This window comes from Thunnus albacares, chromosome 20 (genome assembly GCF_914725855.1).
Source record: "Thunnus albacares chromosome 20, fThuAlb1.1, whole genome shotgun sequence".
Lineage (NCBI taxonomy): Eukaryota > Metazoa > Chordata > Actinopteri > Scombriformes > Scombridae > Thunnus > Thunnus albacares.
The window spans coordinates 9705633-9723494 of NC_058125.1; the positions used below are offsets into that span (position 1 = coordinate 9705633).

At 41.3% G+C, this 17862-nt stretch overlaps 1 protein-coding gene across 3 annotated transcripts in view; it reads right to left on the bottom strand.

Moving 5' to 3' along the window:
- Positions 1–17862, bottom strand: part of LOC122971228 (cytohesin-3-like) — a 34746-nt gene that overhangs the window by 519 nt on the left and 16365 nt on the right. For 2 of the 3 annotated variants that reach the window (XM_044337794.1, XM_044337793.1), the window contains exons 5-12: positions 17683–17801; positions 14220–14300; positions 13987–14099; positions 10743–10891; positions 10479–10590; positions 5367–5443; positions 2075–2146; positions 1786–1940 (exon numbers count right to left, since the gene is read on the bottom strand). In XM_044337794.1, coding sequence (XP_044193729.1) covers positions 1786–1940; positions 2075–2146; positions 5367–5443; positions 10479–10590; positions 10743–10891; positions 13987–14099; positions 14220–14300; positions 17683–17801 — 878 coding nt within the window. Of the gene's footprint in view, positions 1–1785; positions 1941–2074; positions 2147–5366; positions 5444–10478; positions 10591–10742; positions 10892–13986; positions 14100–14219; positions 14301–17682; positions 17804–17862 lie in introns of all 3 variants that reach the window. The other variant, XM_044337795.1, reaches the window with a different exon arrangement.

Genomic DNA, 17862 nt, shown 5'->3' on the forward strand with positions numbered 1-17862 from the left:
TTATCACCTTACACTGTATATTATTCAGTTAAAATTGCTCAAATCTACTATTATAGGAGCTTTAAGCAAAGAACCTTTACACATGGATCAGTTTGTGATGTTTGGAGCACTGCAGGACTATTTTGTCCAGTAATTTCTCAGTGCATTAACTTAACCTTAATCTGTTTTGTCTCTATTAGTCAATGCCTCAATACCAGAAGCTTTATATTTACAGTGATTTGTTACACCTCTAAAACCTGCTCTTCAATCAAACTTTAGTCGCTTTGCTATAAATATCTCAACATGACATCACACCAAGATTTTATCTCAAAGGAGAAAGCTGTCAATCAAAATGTAAAAAGGACGGCGCAAAAGTGCTTGAGAGCTGTTTTCAAAAGTGAACTGGCATTTTAGGGTGTATTTTTTCCTTTAATGCTGTGATCTGTTAGCCAACTTCTTTGATGCATCTCTGTAGCTTGCTATGCTAACCTGACATGTTGCCAGTGTTCTCAAGAGAGGAATAACCTTGAGTAATCTGTTGCTTTCCCGGCAGCAGAACAGTAGACATGCTGAATTGGCTTGTGCATGTGTCTATGTATGTGCACGCAGAATAGTCACCACAGGAGCAGTTCCCAGTCGTGCAGATGAGTCAGGTGGTACAGAGTGGATATATTGTGTGTGTGTGTGAATCTGCTGACCACAGGACAGTCTGCCGCCACAGCAGCTGAGTCAAGTGAGAGTGTGGTCGAGGCAGCAGCACGGCTCTGTCCTGCTGAGTCCAGTCATTGTTATTCCAACAGTGACAGGAAGACGTGAAACTGCACACACACCGCAACACTGCTGCTTCACACTTGCGCTCTTACACTAAAAAGCACTCTGAGGCCTGCACAAGTGCACTAGAGGGTGCATCAGGCGTCCTGTCAGTGGGGGGTGTGAAATATGTAACACAGGCAGTGTGTCTTCTCAAGGTCAGCCCACTTAAAATCTCCCAAACCAAGGAAAATGAGCATCTCTCTTGTCTTTTTAATCAGTTTAATTGTACATGAAGCAGCCTCACTCAAACAAGATTTCCAGTAACTTATCCTAAAACTCATTACTTTCATTTGATGGATACACATATGTCAATGCTAAGTTGGTTTTTAGTATCATTAGAGAATGGGAGGGATTGTGTAATATGATTTTCTGCTCTGATATTGATCATATTTGCCAGCAAAGCAGCAGCTGAGTGGATGATCAGGGAGCTGATCAATTACGCCGTTGGACCCACTGAGTCCAATTTACAACAGCAACTCCACTCTCCTCCCCGGTTAACCAGGCAGCATTTGGAAATGACAAACCGGGTGTATAAAAGGCTGCCAAAACACTTCTAAGAGCGGCAGCAAAGCACGATGCCTCTGAAGTTGTGTGTGCATGTGTGCGAGCATGTGTTTGTCTTTGCTTGCTGAGCTCTAATCAAAGGGAAGCGAGCTTATCCAGCAGAGCAGAAATCACCTCTGAGTGTTATCTGTGTGGAAGTGTGAGAAACGCAGTCGCATTTAGTCACCAGCGTGTGTGTGTGTGTGTGCGTGTGTGTGTTTGTGTGTGTGTGCTTTCCTCTGTGTATTTGTGCTGGTCTGCACATTTTTGAGTAAGCTCACAGCTCTGTGTGTGCATGTGTGTGTGTGTGTGTGTGTGTTTGTGTGCCTGTGTGTGTGGGGCTTCTCACAGTCAAGGTCAGACATGAGAAAGTCCCACATGGGATCAGCCCAGCGTTGGCTAAGTGCCCTCTCAGTGTAAATGGATATACGCTAACACGGCATCTCTTACTTGATGGATTTGATCCACTCCTCCTTCTCCTCTGGTGTGGGGGCCGATATCCTGTACACTACATGGTTGCCCTCGACGACCCGCCCGTCCGCCTCTGTCTTGCAGGCCTTGATGACCTGACCTTTGTGGTTGGGGTTGTAGAGCTCAAAGCAGTTCTGGGAAGACATCAGGAGGCAAAAAAATAGTATCTTATAAGACAATTTACGTTGATTTTTAAAATTTTTTTACAAAAGTCATGTTCTATGTGTGAATTTCAAAGAAAGGAAGAGAGGATGGAGTTGCTCCTTACAGGTTTCCTGGGCTCGTCCACCTCTCTGATACTGAGGTTCTCTAGAGGAATAATCCCACGAGGCTCTTTATCCTGAAGACAAACAAAAAGACAACACTCAGCATCAACACAACACTCATTCAGGATGCACGTGTCCCTTTACTATTGTCTAAGATGGGGACCAGGCCAAGGACTGACAATAAATTATAATCAACTTGTGCAGTGCTCGTTCAAAACGTGCCTGTTCAGAACGGGCCCATTGCTTGGCCTCCGGTATTGCTGCTTCAACGCATGGAAAAATAAATACTGTTGATGTGAGATGTGAATAAGTATATAAACCAACAACATGAAAGAAACTAACACACAGATGTTAAGTACAACCATAGTAAATCTTTTCTCATTTCAAGTATAATGAGGGCTACATTTAAAACAAAAATACATAACAGTAGGCTTTTGAAAAAATGTGCATCCTAAAATATCTTAGATCGTTTATGTTCTGTGGCTTCGGTTCGGATCATTTGAGTGGGTATATTTGCTCAAAATATTTGTGCTCATATGAGACATACTGGGTTTGAAGTGCTCGTGGGAAGTAGCCTAAGAGTCTGTCCATTCTTGATTAAAAGCTTTGTTTTTGCTGTCTACTGTTCTCTTTTTAGAGCAAGCCATGTGAAAAAACTTTTCTCAAGCTGAGCTGATACTAAAAGGTGAAGTGAAAACACTGCAGACCACTGATTGGTCAGTCATTTATCTCATTCACAGGCTTTCTGTCTCACCACTCCCTCTCCTCGCTCTGCCTCTCTCTCTCTCAGCTGCTGTGCTTGAAACACAGCATTCACACATAAGGAAACAACAACACAGATTTGTCCTGTTGTTCTTTGTATTTACTGCAGCATTATTTGGATGCAATGAATGAATGAAAAAAGGAGAAATGCAGAGGAGAAGGAAACAGCAACTAAGAGCGTCTGTCTCCACAGTAAATCATCTGTGAGTGCTGAGGCTTGTTTGTGCTTTAAAACGTAACCACTGTGAAACAATCAGAAAATAATAGTGTTGTATTTCTGTCATTCACTGGCTTCTCTCTCTCAGAGAAAGCTTTCCACCGCTGTCTCTCCTCACTACTGCTGTCTCTCTGTCACTCGCTCGCCCTCTCTCTCTCTCTTCATTTTTAAAATGAGTCAGAACGTCGACAACAGAGAGAGAGACAAGAGAGATGTCCTCCCCTCGTCTCTCTCATGACAGGGTTGTAAAGCTCTGATCATGACATACAGTCACAGAGACCAGACGCTCCGCCCCAGTGCTGCAGAACGGAGTGGCTGATTGTTTGTTTATTCAAAGTTTATTAATATTGAATATGTTGTGTGTCAAAATTGCACCAAATTTTAAACTGCACTTCCTTGGGTCCTCAGCAATACACCTGCCAAGTGTGAAGTCGATCGAATGAATGGTTCAAGAGATACACAAGGGACATACATACATACAAACATACAAACTTCCTTCCTTTAGTAGAGAGATGAGGAATGTTGTGAAGAAAGGATCCATTTGAGATAACATCACTCGTAGAATTGTGATTCACCTTAGATATGAATTGATACATGTCAAATTGAATGTGATACTTGTGAATATTCATTATTGAGGCCATAGTTAAAATGACAGGAAGGCTCTTCATCGCATCACTGCTGTCTTTACTGCTACAGGAGGGTTTCTTGGGAGTTAAGAGCGCATTCCCCATAAACCCAACCCAGATTTGTTTCTTCCTTTGCATTACGAAGAATGATTACGAAGGTGATTTTTCCTTCGGCCTTTAACCTCTTCTAGACATGTGGACACCATGGAAGCTGGTGTAACTTTTTGCTAAATAAATCTGGGTCATAATGTATAGATTATCCCATTTTTGGTGCTTTTTTAGCAGTCTCACAGAGCTGCTAACACGTCTGTAGACTCTTGTTAGTCTTGTTTGTTGGAGGATCATATGAAAAGCAGAATATAGGGTTTTTTTCATTTTCTCTCTCTTTAAACTATTATATTTACATCATACATTATTTTCTCTACGAGTCGTCGACAGAGAATTACTGTTTTCCCAGCTAGGGTCTTTTTATTCAAAACAACCTAAAATTACAATTTGTAACAACTATAAATGAGAAAACAAGGATATTAATGGCACAAAGTCAATGAAGTAACAATTTCTTGATCCTACATGTAGCACCTTTAATTTTCAAGTATTAGCTTGATCTTACATTGAGCCTGACAGCCTTGAAGTAAGTCAAGGTGGTGATTAAAGCACACTGGAGGTTTTTGTTCATCCTGGTCACGTAGGAGACAGCACCCGAGGGAGACGTAACCCTACACTCTCCATCCTCCAGCAACTGGCATGGTGTCTGCAAGGCCAGATGTGAGTTGGTGTGTGTATGTGCATGTGTGTGTGTGTGCTGGGGGGGACCTTGAGGAACAGCCCCATGTCCTGCTTGTCATCTTCCTACTAATGAGGGGGCACAGCAGGGGGAGGAAATGCTTCTCTTTTTGTGTGTGTGTATGCCGCGCTAAGACTTATGTGTGCAGTGTGATTATGTACATTTGTGTGTGTATGTGTATGTGTGTAGGGGGTTCTCCTCAGAAATGGGGATGCAGGGTGCTGGGGTGGAGCATGGGGGTGACTCGCAGCAGGTCGGGGGAGGCACTTGGCTTCTGGCTTAGCGGGGCCAGATGTGTGTCGTAGATTTTGCAGATGTTTCCCATGATGCTTCATGTTAATTGCTAGAGTGAGGTTCATTTAGGTCAAAGGGGCTGCATCTGTTAAAAAGCAGAGCTAGAGGGCAAAGACCTCTACCTCTGTCTTTACCTGTGTGTGTGTGTGTGTGTGTGTGTGTGTGTGTCCATTTCACTTACAATCCTGTCAATCTATATCGATCTATATTGTATTTATTCACATGTCAGCTATTTTACACACTCAGCTAGACAGCCAATATTGGATTAAATTATTTAAAAATTTATAACTATATTTATCTGGATTCTTAAAGGAAAAGCTCAACACTTTTTGGGAAATATATTTATTCACTTTCTTGCAGGGAGTTAGATCATCTAACTTTTGGCAAGAAAGCTTATATGAGTGTTTCCCAAAATGTCAAACTATTCCTTTAAGATCCTCTCAATCTAAATATGTTTTTTGTGGATATTCTGCAAAAAGATACATATTTGGATCATTTACGTTCTGGCAAACAGCAGAAGAACAAAGAAAGAGTTTCAAAATAGCTGTCATGTACATATAATACAGTCCATTCAGACTGTCTATAAGCACACATGTGATCTGACTACTTACTGTTGTGTATTCAAAGTAATACAGGCAGTTGTCGGTCAGTATGAACCACCTCCTCTTCCACGTCTTCACCCTGCCGCCTGTAGAAAGAAAAAAACGCGCCATATTTGAGTTCAAACTGAGGAGGTGACAGTGTTTGTGCTGTAGAGGTTAACCTGCAGGAGACCTCAGCTCCACGTGCCACATCTGGTTCTGATCATCAGCTCACTGTATTACTAGGCCCAATCAGAGGCTGGATACTCCTTCCAGCACCCCCCACCCCCACCCCCCAATCCCAAGAGTTTGATGCCTGAGGGCCCTGCGAGTGCAGGGGAATGAGGGGGGTGGGGGGGTTGTCAAAACAGTGGAACCCTGTGTTCACTTGCAGGAGAAGACATCCCAGGCATGTACACACCACATACAAATGTACTCAGGGGGAGTGATTTTATGAGATTGATTCTTTGCTGATATTTTAAAAATAGAAAACAGAGGAAGAAAAATGTAATGACTAATGAATGTAACCCTTAAATCATGCTCAAATATTAAAAAAACCTGTCCTTGGCACACAATGCGAGGAACCAACTGAAAAGCCAGTTGCAAGTTTGAAGAGTTGCATTTTCCTCTTTAAGGAAATCTCCTTATAAGAGACACAATCTCTCCATCTGTCTACATCACCAGATAAAAGTAGATTATTGGGATTATTGGATTTCTGTTAATTACACCATCGGTGACGAAATGAGCAATTCACCTATGTAATCAAAAAAAAAAAAATAATAATGTGGCTGATATCAATGTACAGTCTGCAATGCGTGTGCCATAATAACATGTTTGCTGACTTTACAGTTTGTGCACAAAGCAGCCGTTACTGATGTAATCAATATGTAATGTTCACTTGACCCAGATTTTTATTCTATACTGCTGGCTACAGTTAAATCCAACATCTACATTATATATGAGCAATGTTTACCGTCAGATGCTTCCAGTGTATTTAACTTGCTAAACTGGAATGAGCACATAAAATAGAGTCTGCAATTGTTGGGTAAATGCATAAGTTAGTTAGTTTGTCAAAGTTTGATTCTGCTACTGTCAACCATATGGCAGTATGGATAGCTGTTTATCCCATTCAACCATATGTTTCATTTCATCCCAGAACCTGACAGTCATTATGGCTTTTTCCTTCCATGTTTGCATATTTCTAAGGCAGATTCATCATTTAATAGTTTGTTTATAGACACTCAGGGAGTGCAAATAAATGTGGGATGATTCAAAATTGTGCACAAGTTTAAGGGAGTAAAAGGTCTTTTATTTCTTCATTTTCATGACAAATATTTCTCATAAGTGTAATTTAGTTAAAAGGTTATTTGTTGGATGAATTTGAAGTCCTCACAGGCAGAATAGCCACAATATCGCGGACTGAGCGGCCATTTGTCTGATTTAATATTGATCGGATGTGATGTTTGTCAGTTTGTTAACAGAACTCTGGTTGAACTCTGACAGGCAAATTCTCTTATGACATAAAGACACATGATCAGCAGAGGTGCTCAGTGTTAACGCGACCCCTCTAGATAGTAGAGCTTCTGCATAACTGAATACTACAACATGCCATTGATACTGGATGATGATGGATCAGGCACAGCTCAGTCCTAGTTAACAGTGTGGGTGTTATGAGAATAAAAAAAATCTCCTCCTCATTACGCAGGGTCTCCTCTGATGAAGCGTAAATTAACATGGAATTCGCTAATAGGTAGAACTGGACTTAAAATGATCTGGCAAGTGCAGCTGGTGGCATGGAGAGCAAGAGAGGAGAGTGGGGGATCTGCAGAGGAAGAAGAGGAGCAGCAGCAGCAGCAGCAGGAGGTTCTGAGGCCTGTGGGGCAGGAACAGAGGCAGAAAAATGAAAAGGGGGGCGAGGGTGTCCGTTATTTCACCGCATGACCAGCCACGCAGCGGTAGGTAGGTAGGTGGGTACACATTCCCAAAGCGCAGACTGAGGAAGGCCATTCACTGAAAGCTCGAGCATGACTGCATGTTCTGGCAGATAGTTACACAGGAGCTGTATGGCGCGCAGGGCGGTCTCTAATGGTACAGAGCATGAGGTGACCTGGCAGCTTGTTTCAGGGAAACTACAGCAGATCAACACACGAGAATATTACTTGGAGAAAAACTCCAAAGCCTGCAGATGAATTTGATTTAGGTGATTCTGTACACTTGCTTATATTTTAAGAGTCGTCATATAAGATTTTGAGTGATAAATGTGTCAACAGTTATATGTGGTGGCGGTGACTCCACACAGTTTTACAATGGAGTCTTTGCAAACATGAGCGATCAGACAGGTTTTTCCATTTAAATCAATTGTCTAGAACTATACAGAAATGAAGCATTAATGATGTCATTATAGTTATCTACTGCATTGAAAAGCAGCATGTACACACAACTAAGAAGAACCTTTCAAAAAACAAATGGAAGTTAATAGAGCTGCAACTAACAAGCAACTAACAAGATTATCGATTAATCTGTTGGTTATTTTCTCAATTAATCCATGAATTATAAAATGTCAGAAAACAGTAAAACATTACCGTTATAGTTTGCCAGAGTCACCTTCAGATGTTTTGTTTTGTCCAATCAACAGTCCAAAACCCAAAGATATTCAGTTTGCTTTCATGTATTATAAAGAAAAGCATTAAATCTTCACACTTGAGCTGAAACCAGCAAAGTTTCTGCATTTTTGCATTTCAATTAACTTTCTGTCGATCAACTAATCGATTAACCAACTGATCGTTGCAGCTCTAGACGTTAACTGTTGACAGTTTAGATAACAAATTAAATGTTCACCTTAATTTTACCTTCCAAATAAGTAGGTTAAACAACTTTAATTAATCTGGATAACTCACTTGTGATTGTGATTCACCATTGAAACTAGGCTGTAAATATGGTATGTTTTTGTGAAAAGAGGCAGGATAATAAAGGGGATATGGTGCTATAGAGGTGTACAGTTATCTTTATGATGCTAAAGCATCTTGGGATAAAAGTTAGCACTGTGTGTGTGTGTGCACCAGATGAAACAAGCCCTCTGCGTCATCCGGCCTTCTCTAGAGCCAAAAGAGGAATGCAGCCGACCCCCATGCATAATGAGAAAGACATCCAGCTCGCCTTGCCTTTGAAAGAGATAACCCATCACCTCACGATACTATAAGGTGAACTTATTCGCCTACTAACAGCTCTGATACAACAAGCCAATTACTGTAGATGAGGCGGCTAGCATGTTTAGGGGTCCGCTGTGCTAAAGAGATAATGGCAGCCAACGCCGGTATGAAGGCACTCTGTGATGAACCGGGAGGATGGAGGAGGAAGGAGCGTTATACCTACCTCCTAATACAGAGATTTAAGAAGGAAAAGCCATCACAGAACAGAGTGAAAGAACAGAACAAAGGGTGAAAGGGTGAACGATTAGAGAGAGGGAGTGAGGAACAAAAAACACAGAAGGATTTGAACGACGCAGTGAGCACAAGAATCACACCATGACAGAGAGACAGAGAGAGAGAAGCTGAAAGTGTAATCACACAAAGAAGCATGCTTTAAAGGAGAGGAGAGGAGAGGAGAGGAGAGGAGAGGACAGGAGAGGAGAGACAATACGAGACAAAACAAAGAGAGGTCACGAGACGAGGGACAAGGACAGAAAAGACACTTAGCAGTTGCATCACAGATCTCCTAGCAACCTTATCTGACACCTTCATGGCAAAAATGGGGCTGGGCCAGAAATGCTGAGCTAAATAAGTCAGCTCTGTTGAATGAATTTTTTAGCTAGCTGATTAGCCAGCAGGGGCCCTGAGTATGTAGTATGTTCACACTGCAAAAATAAACACAGAGTGTAATTTAAAATGCCAACATGTGCCCCAAATAATAGATAGGTGTTAACAGACAGTTTTGTTCCCCAGTGTTAGCGCAAACTAAGGGCTCACAGCTAAAAAACTGTGATGCAAATGGCCAATAGCTCAGGCTGAATCACGAGCAAGAACAGCTAATAAAGGCAGAAACCTAGCGCCTGGTCACACTAGAAGTTGGCTGTGATATTCATTCAAGCATCCTCATGAAATAGGTGTGCTGGAAGCATGATGTAATGTTAAGTGCTCTCACTTGGTAACTGGTAAATCCGAGGGGAACTTATTTGCACCATCTCCTCTGTCATGACTGATTTTTGTGGAGCTGTTTATATTCTCCTGCAGAGCAAGGTTTTATACAAACTTTTTAATACAACACAGCTAATATGACAGCCTTTTTAGACATTGAACCCTATGGAAAAACCCTGGTCCAGATTTACTTTGCATTGGCAAGCAAATTCCCAGATTGGTTAAAAATTAATGGTTATTTGGTTGAAACTTCAGCTGGTGGAACCCAACCCCTAACCATTGGAAAATGTTAAAAAGTATATTTGTGGCAAATAAAGTTAAAGATCCCCTCGAGACATGTTTTATGACATATACAAATACTCTGCTTTGAATTATAATTTGTGTATAAGATGTTTTTTTATACATCTGCCCCTTCTCCCTTGTGTAGAAACTGGCAAACTGGAGGCTTCACGTTTCCACATCACACTTGTGTATGTTGTATACTGGCCCACAAGTGGCTCCTAACTAGTTGTGATGTCACAAATCATGCTCCTAGGTACACCTTAAACTCAGATTTAAGGTGAGCACAGAGAAACTTTCCATTTTCAGCAGATGAATGTGAAAAGTGCCTCCTTGTGTCAAACTCTGAACATATATCGTCCAGCACGGTGAAGCTCAAATGTCCAACTGAAGTAACAGGAGGAAAAACATACTATATTTTTAAGTGGAGGGGGCACATAGTACACATTTTATAGTAAATGTGTATAGTCTGGAGTCTGGACTTTAATGTTTAATTCTGCTAAGTTGGAAAAAATTCTAAGTTAAGAAACACAATCAGCCTTTGTTGCCCACGAGCTGTCGACCTCCAACATGGCCACCTGAATGCCACCATAAGCAAGTAACACACACAAAAACACAAATCACTGGGGAAGTGAAGAGCACAGCACACTGCTCATCAAACTGATGTTGGGGCACTGCTGACGTAAATCAACATTGTCAGGGTTAATTTAATGACTATGAATGCACGTACCTAGCTTTAAGAGCCAGCCTTCTCTGTCGGGGTTGAAAAACGTGTGCGTCAGATCATTTCCATCATCCTCTGGGATTTTAAAGGGCTCGTTTTTGATGCTGTCGTAAAGATTCTGCAGACAGGGGAGGGAAACAGTTAATAAAACTGGGAAACAGTGGAGGAAAAGCCTCATTCGTATGGAGTAGGCGTGACAGGACGGTCACAGAGATCAATCATCACATGCACACACACATACACACACACTCATTATAAACAAATCCTCACTCTGAGAAGCTCCTCTGGCAGGTCTCCTCCCTCATTGATGCCTCTGTTCATGGAGATAAAGCGCTCCACAGGGGGCTTGTCTCTGACGTTGGGGTTATGTAGGCTGGTGTTCAGCATGATGATAGCAAATGACAGCACGTAGCAGGTATCTGAGAGCAACAGTAACGGAATAAAGTGGGTTACAAAAGTGTATATCCTCCCACAGAGACCCCATTTACACCTGGTATTAACAGGCAATCTGTATCTGGATATCTACTGTACATCTACATGTCAACCTTATTTGGATAATGAGAGGTGATCACTGTCCAAACTGTACAGACTACCTGTACTGTGTTAATGCAGTGAGATTTGTGTGCATTAACACCTTGTTTTAACATGTGTTTTTCTTCATCCAGATACAGATTACTACCAGGTCAGAGGGTTACACAAGTTACACATATGATACAGAACACTGCATAAATGGAACAGGTAATAACAGAAAATGACTTATACTGTCCACCAAGATCAAAAATAGGACACATTTAATATAATTACCATGATTCTTACAAGATTTATACATATCAAAATTTTAAAAAGTTTTTATTTTGCTTTCATTTTAAGAAAGGGTCATTTATAGACAGGGTACTCAAATTGTACTCTTAATTTTCGATGTGTGACATTTTCAGGTTCCAGTACATATAACATATAGTGTCATCAGCATATAGTGATAATTTGTGTTCTTTATGACCTTTTGCATTACTATTTCTTCTTACACATATAGTTATTTGCTATATTCCTATTATATATAGCAATGAGGGTTGGGAGTTGAGCCCTAATTCTTCTATATGTAGATTTTATTTTTTGGAATTGATTTAAAGGAATTTTCTCAATGACCCGTGGAGACAAAAAAGATAGAGACACAGAGAAAAGACTGGTTTAGCTTCTGTCTCTTTTTATTGAGAGAGAAGCTTTCAGACAGACAAGTCAGGATGGTTTTGTATATGTATGTGTATATGTGTGTGTGGTATGAGAGAAAGAGAAATTGTGTGTGTAGGGGGGCTGAGTGGGGTGATGGGGTGGAGGGTGGGGGGAGGGGGACTTCAGTCTCTCCACTGTGTGTTAATGTTCGGACTCACACGGGCCAGTGGCTGCCTGTAAATGAATCATTCATTCCCCTCTATCTGTCTCCTCTCACTGACACACTTTGGTCCTGGCTGTCCTGCGCTGCCTATTGTCTGCTCGCTAACACACATTCTCTATTAAAAAAAGAGGAGCTTTGCACACACACACAGGGTGTACTGTGGGGCAAGAGGTGCTGGTAATAGTGAAAAGAATGTCAGTGCAGTCAAAAAATTAATGAAAATGAACAAGGACTGAGGGAAACGGGTTGCTCGTGCTTGTGATAATTAAAGATCACTGATCATTTTATGTTTTTTATGGGCTCAGTCTGTTGTTACTGCTACACACATGTTCCTATGTGCTGCGCTGCCATGCCCTGCACCCACACAGACTATCACACACACACATAAACACGCATGCCTGCCTCTGTGCAGACTGTGTATGAGACTTTATGGGACCACTGAAGAAAAGAAGAACACTTTATTCATTAAACTCTCTCATTCTTTTGTAGTTCAAAGAAACATGCACTACCGTATGTGGGTGTAAAGTCAGCCACTGAAAAATAAATAATCTGAAACATTTACGAGTCGTGTCATTTTAGAGGCTTTCATCTTGCATATTGTCTGTATAAAAACCTCCCATCTCTAAAAAGTAAAAAAAAAACATAAAAAAACAGCCCTGTGTGTTGTCTAGCCACCATACATTTTCAAAGTATCCCATTTCCACCACAATGACCATATGTATCTTCAACAATCTTATACGCAATAGGTTGCTCTATAACCTCTTTAATTATTTACTGGCTGTTGCTTTGTTTATCACAAGCCTGTGTATCACTCAGCCAGGTTGTGTCTTCTTGAATAATGGATGTCCCATGTTTGTTGCTGGTTGTTTCCTCTGAACTCATCTGTTGCAGTGATCCGTACAGTCAGGGTGAGATTTGGGATTTTCTATTTTGCCGAGTTATTTTTATCCCCGGTGGGCACAGAAATGTATCTGCCTCATAGTGATTTACGCTGCTTCGCCCATAGACCATATAAAATATCAAAAATAAAAATAGGCTATATAAAGAAAAATCTAAGCAAAGCGCTGCAACATGAGAATGGTCGTATAGTGCAAACGATAACAAAATCAGAAATGGACTTTGACTGTCTGCACTCGCGTGACAATAGAGATGACACCATGTGTAGGCTCTGTGATGACTCAATAAATTTACCAGGGGTTGCCTCCATCCCTGCTCAGAGATTTGCAGAGATGTGGGTAAAAGACAGGCAACACACCGTGGATGACCCCTCCCCAGGAAAGCATAAAAAAAGGAAGAAGTCCGTCATCAAAGCAGACTGTTTTCTTAGTCTGACAAGTAGGTATGTACTGCAGCCCATTTATTGTTATGATGCCAGCGTGTTGTGCTGTTGCATGTTGTGATTATTTTCTTTTCAATATTGAAGTTTGCTGCATGCTGTGTACAGCGCTAAATTAAACAGTGACTTGCAAGAATGACATTAAGTGTATTGGCACGTCTGGCATACACAGTATTGAAAGGAGCATTGGCATGTTAAATAAGCATTTAACCTTTTGTTTATTGTAAATGATCGCCTCCATTATGTGTCCGCATGAGGAGAGGACAAGGCATGAACTTGACATCACAGCGCTGAGAGTGAAAATATCATGCCACTTGATTCAAATGTGCTTGCAAATGCAGTGCTCAAGTTCAAGTTTCGTAATTGTTTTATTAAAGTTAATAATTATTTTATAAATGTTACTGTAACAGCAGCAAGAAATAACCTAATAAGCTTCATAGTCTATATAAGCCAACTGTGGTTCTGATTTATTTTCATGAATAAAATGTTTCAATATACACCCCCCACCCCCTCGTATTTTTTCACAAATCCTACCCTGTGCACAGTTGTTACTGTAATCTGGTGAACTTCTAATTGAGCCTTAGTTACAGCAACTCTTATGGCTTAATGATTGAAATGCATTAAAAAAAACAGGCCATCACTCAGCGCGTCCTGTAATAGATCCTCAGGCAGTATTTCTCTTGGCACGACTGCATATCGACTTTGTCCAACATATTGGATTTCACACTTTGCTCATATGAATACAGACAACGATTCTTTGCACTGCAGTAGCCTGCGGTGCGGCTGACCTGTCGACTGGAAGACCCCAGGGTTGCACTGGCAATACCGTGAGGCAAATGCTTCCATCATACGGTCGATCTTCTGGGCTTCACCTGGCAAACGGAAACTCCACAGGAACTGCCTACAACAACAAAAAAAGAGAGGAAGGGGATTTCATTTGTGATGCCACAAGCAGTCAGGGTGCACAGGATGTAGCTGTGTTTGAGTTCTGCTTGATATTTGGTTTAAACAGTCAGCTGACCGTAGTGCTTGGACGAGGTTGAGATCCGCAAATTCATGCAGCTCCACAAAAGCCTGGAGCACCTTGATATTGAAGTCATCCCTGGTGAAAAATAAAAAAGAAAGAATTAGAAAATCAGATATTATTCTTCCTTTAAGCAATTTCTTTTTTTTTCAAATAACATAACAGAACCCCTCAGAGAAGATGTAAGATACCCCTGAGCACAACATGAACTGAGAAAACAGGTGGGGAAAACCATATTTCCTCCATGAAAGCATTTCTCAACCTGAATTCCTTTTTTTTTCAGCATTCCTGTCATGTTTGTGCTCTTATTCATACTGGATGCTGAGTCTGGAAACAATTTAAACAGCTGGCCAGTGCTGAGCATTTCTCCACCCTGAGGTGGAGAGGGGTGGAGGGGAGAGGATTGATGAAAAACAGCTAAACCAAACCCACACAAGCTCCTTTTTGTCAGAGGTTTGTTTGGCCATCATAGGGATTTTTTGGAGGAAAAAGTCAACAGCATGCTCTAAGGCTGCGGTCACAGCTTCTCTGATCGTGTTTGTTGTACATCAGAGTCTATGATCTTGATCCTGCATCACCTTCGTATTGTTTATTGTTCAAAAAGGAACCAAGAATTTTAAGACTGTTTTTTGTGGAGAGATTGAGAGAAGTACAGAGAGTGTTAGCAATAACATTCTCTGATTATTTGGATGACGTCTTGGGAGTCCACTGAGTGTTTATGACTATATTGTACCCTGTACTGTCATCTGCAGCCAAATGAAATGAATCATGCCCTTTGAGGGTTATATAGAAGGTTATTGCTATAAGTAAATTTATCACAAATAAACTTGCATTGTATGTGACAAACAAAGCTGAATTATACAAGAACAATAAAAAGGGGCTGCTAAACAAAAACTGTCTGGAGGCGTAATTTAAGAGCCTACATCTATCTTCCACTATCTATCCTCCTTCGAGCCGTTTCATCTCTCTCTTCCTCCTTTCCATGTGTCCCTCTCTCTGTTTCCCTGCTGTTTCCCCCCTCTTCATCTCCCTCTCTGCTCAGCATGTAATGATAGGTTCCTGCTCCTTGCATAAGCTCAATTAGTGATAATTACTGAGTTTAAACCCGCAGCCCATGTTTAGTGTGATTTCAACCAGGTAGGTGGCCTCTTTGATGATCCTGCGTGAATAAAGCCTATTGCCAATGAGAAGAGCCCCCGGGGTCTCCCACCCCTCCACCTCCCCCCCAACCCTCAGCCTCCTTCTGTGTGTGTGTATGTGTGTTTCTTTGTCTCAGCTGGGAAGATAATACAGACTGTAGTTGATGAGATTTCCTGCATGGATTAAAGGGCAGAAAAAGGGTCAAACAGTGGAGCATTTCTTTAATTCAAGACTTTGTAAAATGCAGTTTATCCAAATCAAAAACAAATTTCAGCATTTTTTTTTTGTACTTTAGGAAATCAATTATTAAATGAGCATTTTGTCATCCAATTTTTTTAATCTAATATTCCTTTTGTCACCACGAAAAATCCCACAGAATATGGTGCATTCACAAGGCAAAAACAATGGGGCACAAATGCTTTGGTGTGAGCAGCATAACCAACCAGCTTCATTCACCAACTCCAGATACACCATCAGCTGCAACTGCTAAACAATGGAATGTGTTTTGCTTCATTTTTCATTGTTCCTGTTTTAAGGAACAAACACAAGTCATATGAGTGTCTACAGAGCCTGCAGATCAAACTTTTCCAGCTCACCACTGACGCCAAACAATGAACATACCAGTGTCAGAGTGAGTATACTGGCATTTGATTATAGCACCGTATTCAAAAATTGTCCAACAGTATTTGACAATTCAATTGTGCTATAACAAAAGAAGGTATAAATACTTATACTTACTATCCAGATGTTCTCCTTTGTTATAGTGTATAACAAAATTGAGTATGAGTATACAGCCAGCCTTAAGGCCAATTCATGCTTTCCGACAGACACTTCCCACATGTGCCCGCTAGTTACAGGGTTGCAGTGTGATAACTTTCCAGAGTTGTAAAATCTAGTCTGTGTATTATAAACCGCTGTGTAGTGTTTTGTCTGATCAGCCTTTAAACCTAATAATCTGTTACTCTAACTAGAATTGCTGGATCTTATTTCATTGTCTCACCGGCACTTTAAACAACACGACCACACCAACACAGCCCCTGTATTGTTTTAAACAGGACTGTTTTCAGTCTGAATGCAGCTGTTGCTGAACAACAAGAAAAAAGTTGAAAAAAGAAAAGCAACAACTTAATGAGAACAGGAATACAAAACATACACACAATGGATGAGACATTCATCCCTTTGTTTTTCTGGCACATGTGCAGTTGGTGCTCTTGCTATGCGTACAGTCTGCGCGGTCACAAATTTTGGGCTGCATGCGGACGTCTGCAGCGGGGCCACACGGACCCTTGTGGACATAGGTGGATGACGACATTTACATCACATGGACCAACACGGACCCTCGCAGCCACGCAGACGTGGAAAGTATGAACCGGCCTTTAAAAATGTTTGAGATTGTTATTTTCTCTGTGACATTTTCGCTATGCTCAGTGGTGTTGCTTTCCACGGACCACCTGACAATCAAAGAGCGCAGCTAGTCTGTGATGTCTTTTTCCTCAGAATTTTCTGCTGATAAATTGGTATCAAAATTGATCAATTAGCCAGGCTGATATACCAGCCAATATTAGCTTTTTGCAGATATATTGGTGCTGGTATCGACCAATGATAAATTGCAGTACAGAAATGCCCGTGATATCTTTGAAGTAATTTAGAAACAGTGTCACCATTTTACAGTTTGTCCAGCAATTCTTTTAAAAATCCTTAGAAAAAATGTTTGTTTATGTAAAAAAAAAAAAAAAAAAAGGGAGAGATATGAGTCCCCCAGTATCCGCACGGTTACTGCACATGCTACATAACCACAACCTCCCTGGCTTGTTTCCAGCCAGAGACCTTTGTTGCATGTCATACTCATCTCTCTCCCCTTGTTTCCTGTCTGCCTCCACACTTGTGTCTTATATTTTTGTGACATTAAACCTTTCCTGGTATTTGATTCAGTGTGTTTTGTCCCTGTTCGCCTACGTCTCATCCAGCATGTTTAACTAATCTCACCTTCAGATAACACCATCCATCTCGCTAGTCCTCCAGCTATCTAAGACAGTCACTGAGTCACTGCTGCAGGACTTTCCTCCTTCTCCAATATCCATCAGTCTGGCCTGAGATGTGAGGAGCTGGATAGTGTTTTTATTACCAGTTATAAGTCCACACGGTTGGACTGCAACAAGACACCCACGCTGCCTCAGAGATTCATGTCGGCGGGGTCAATCATGTTCTCTTTCTTTAATCAATAAATCCAGAACATAATTTCCTTCTCTAATCACAGAGGGGATATAAATCTCATATAAGGAGGACTTTCTCCCACAGTCTGATAGACGCTCTGTCTCACCGCTCGCCCAAGTAGTCTCCGATGACCGTCTTGTTGAGACCCTCGCCTTTATAGAGGAACTGGGCAATGTCTTCTGGAGTGTGCTGAAGGAGATCATTCTCCAGCAGGAACTGGATTCCCTGAAGAGGAGGAGATGATCACAGGATGAGTCTGGCTGCTCGTCTCAATTGAGGACGGGTG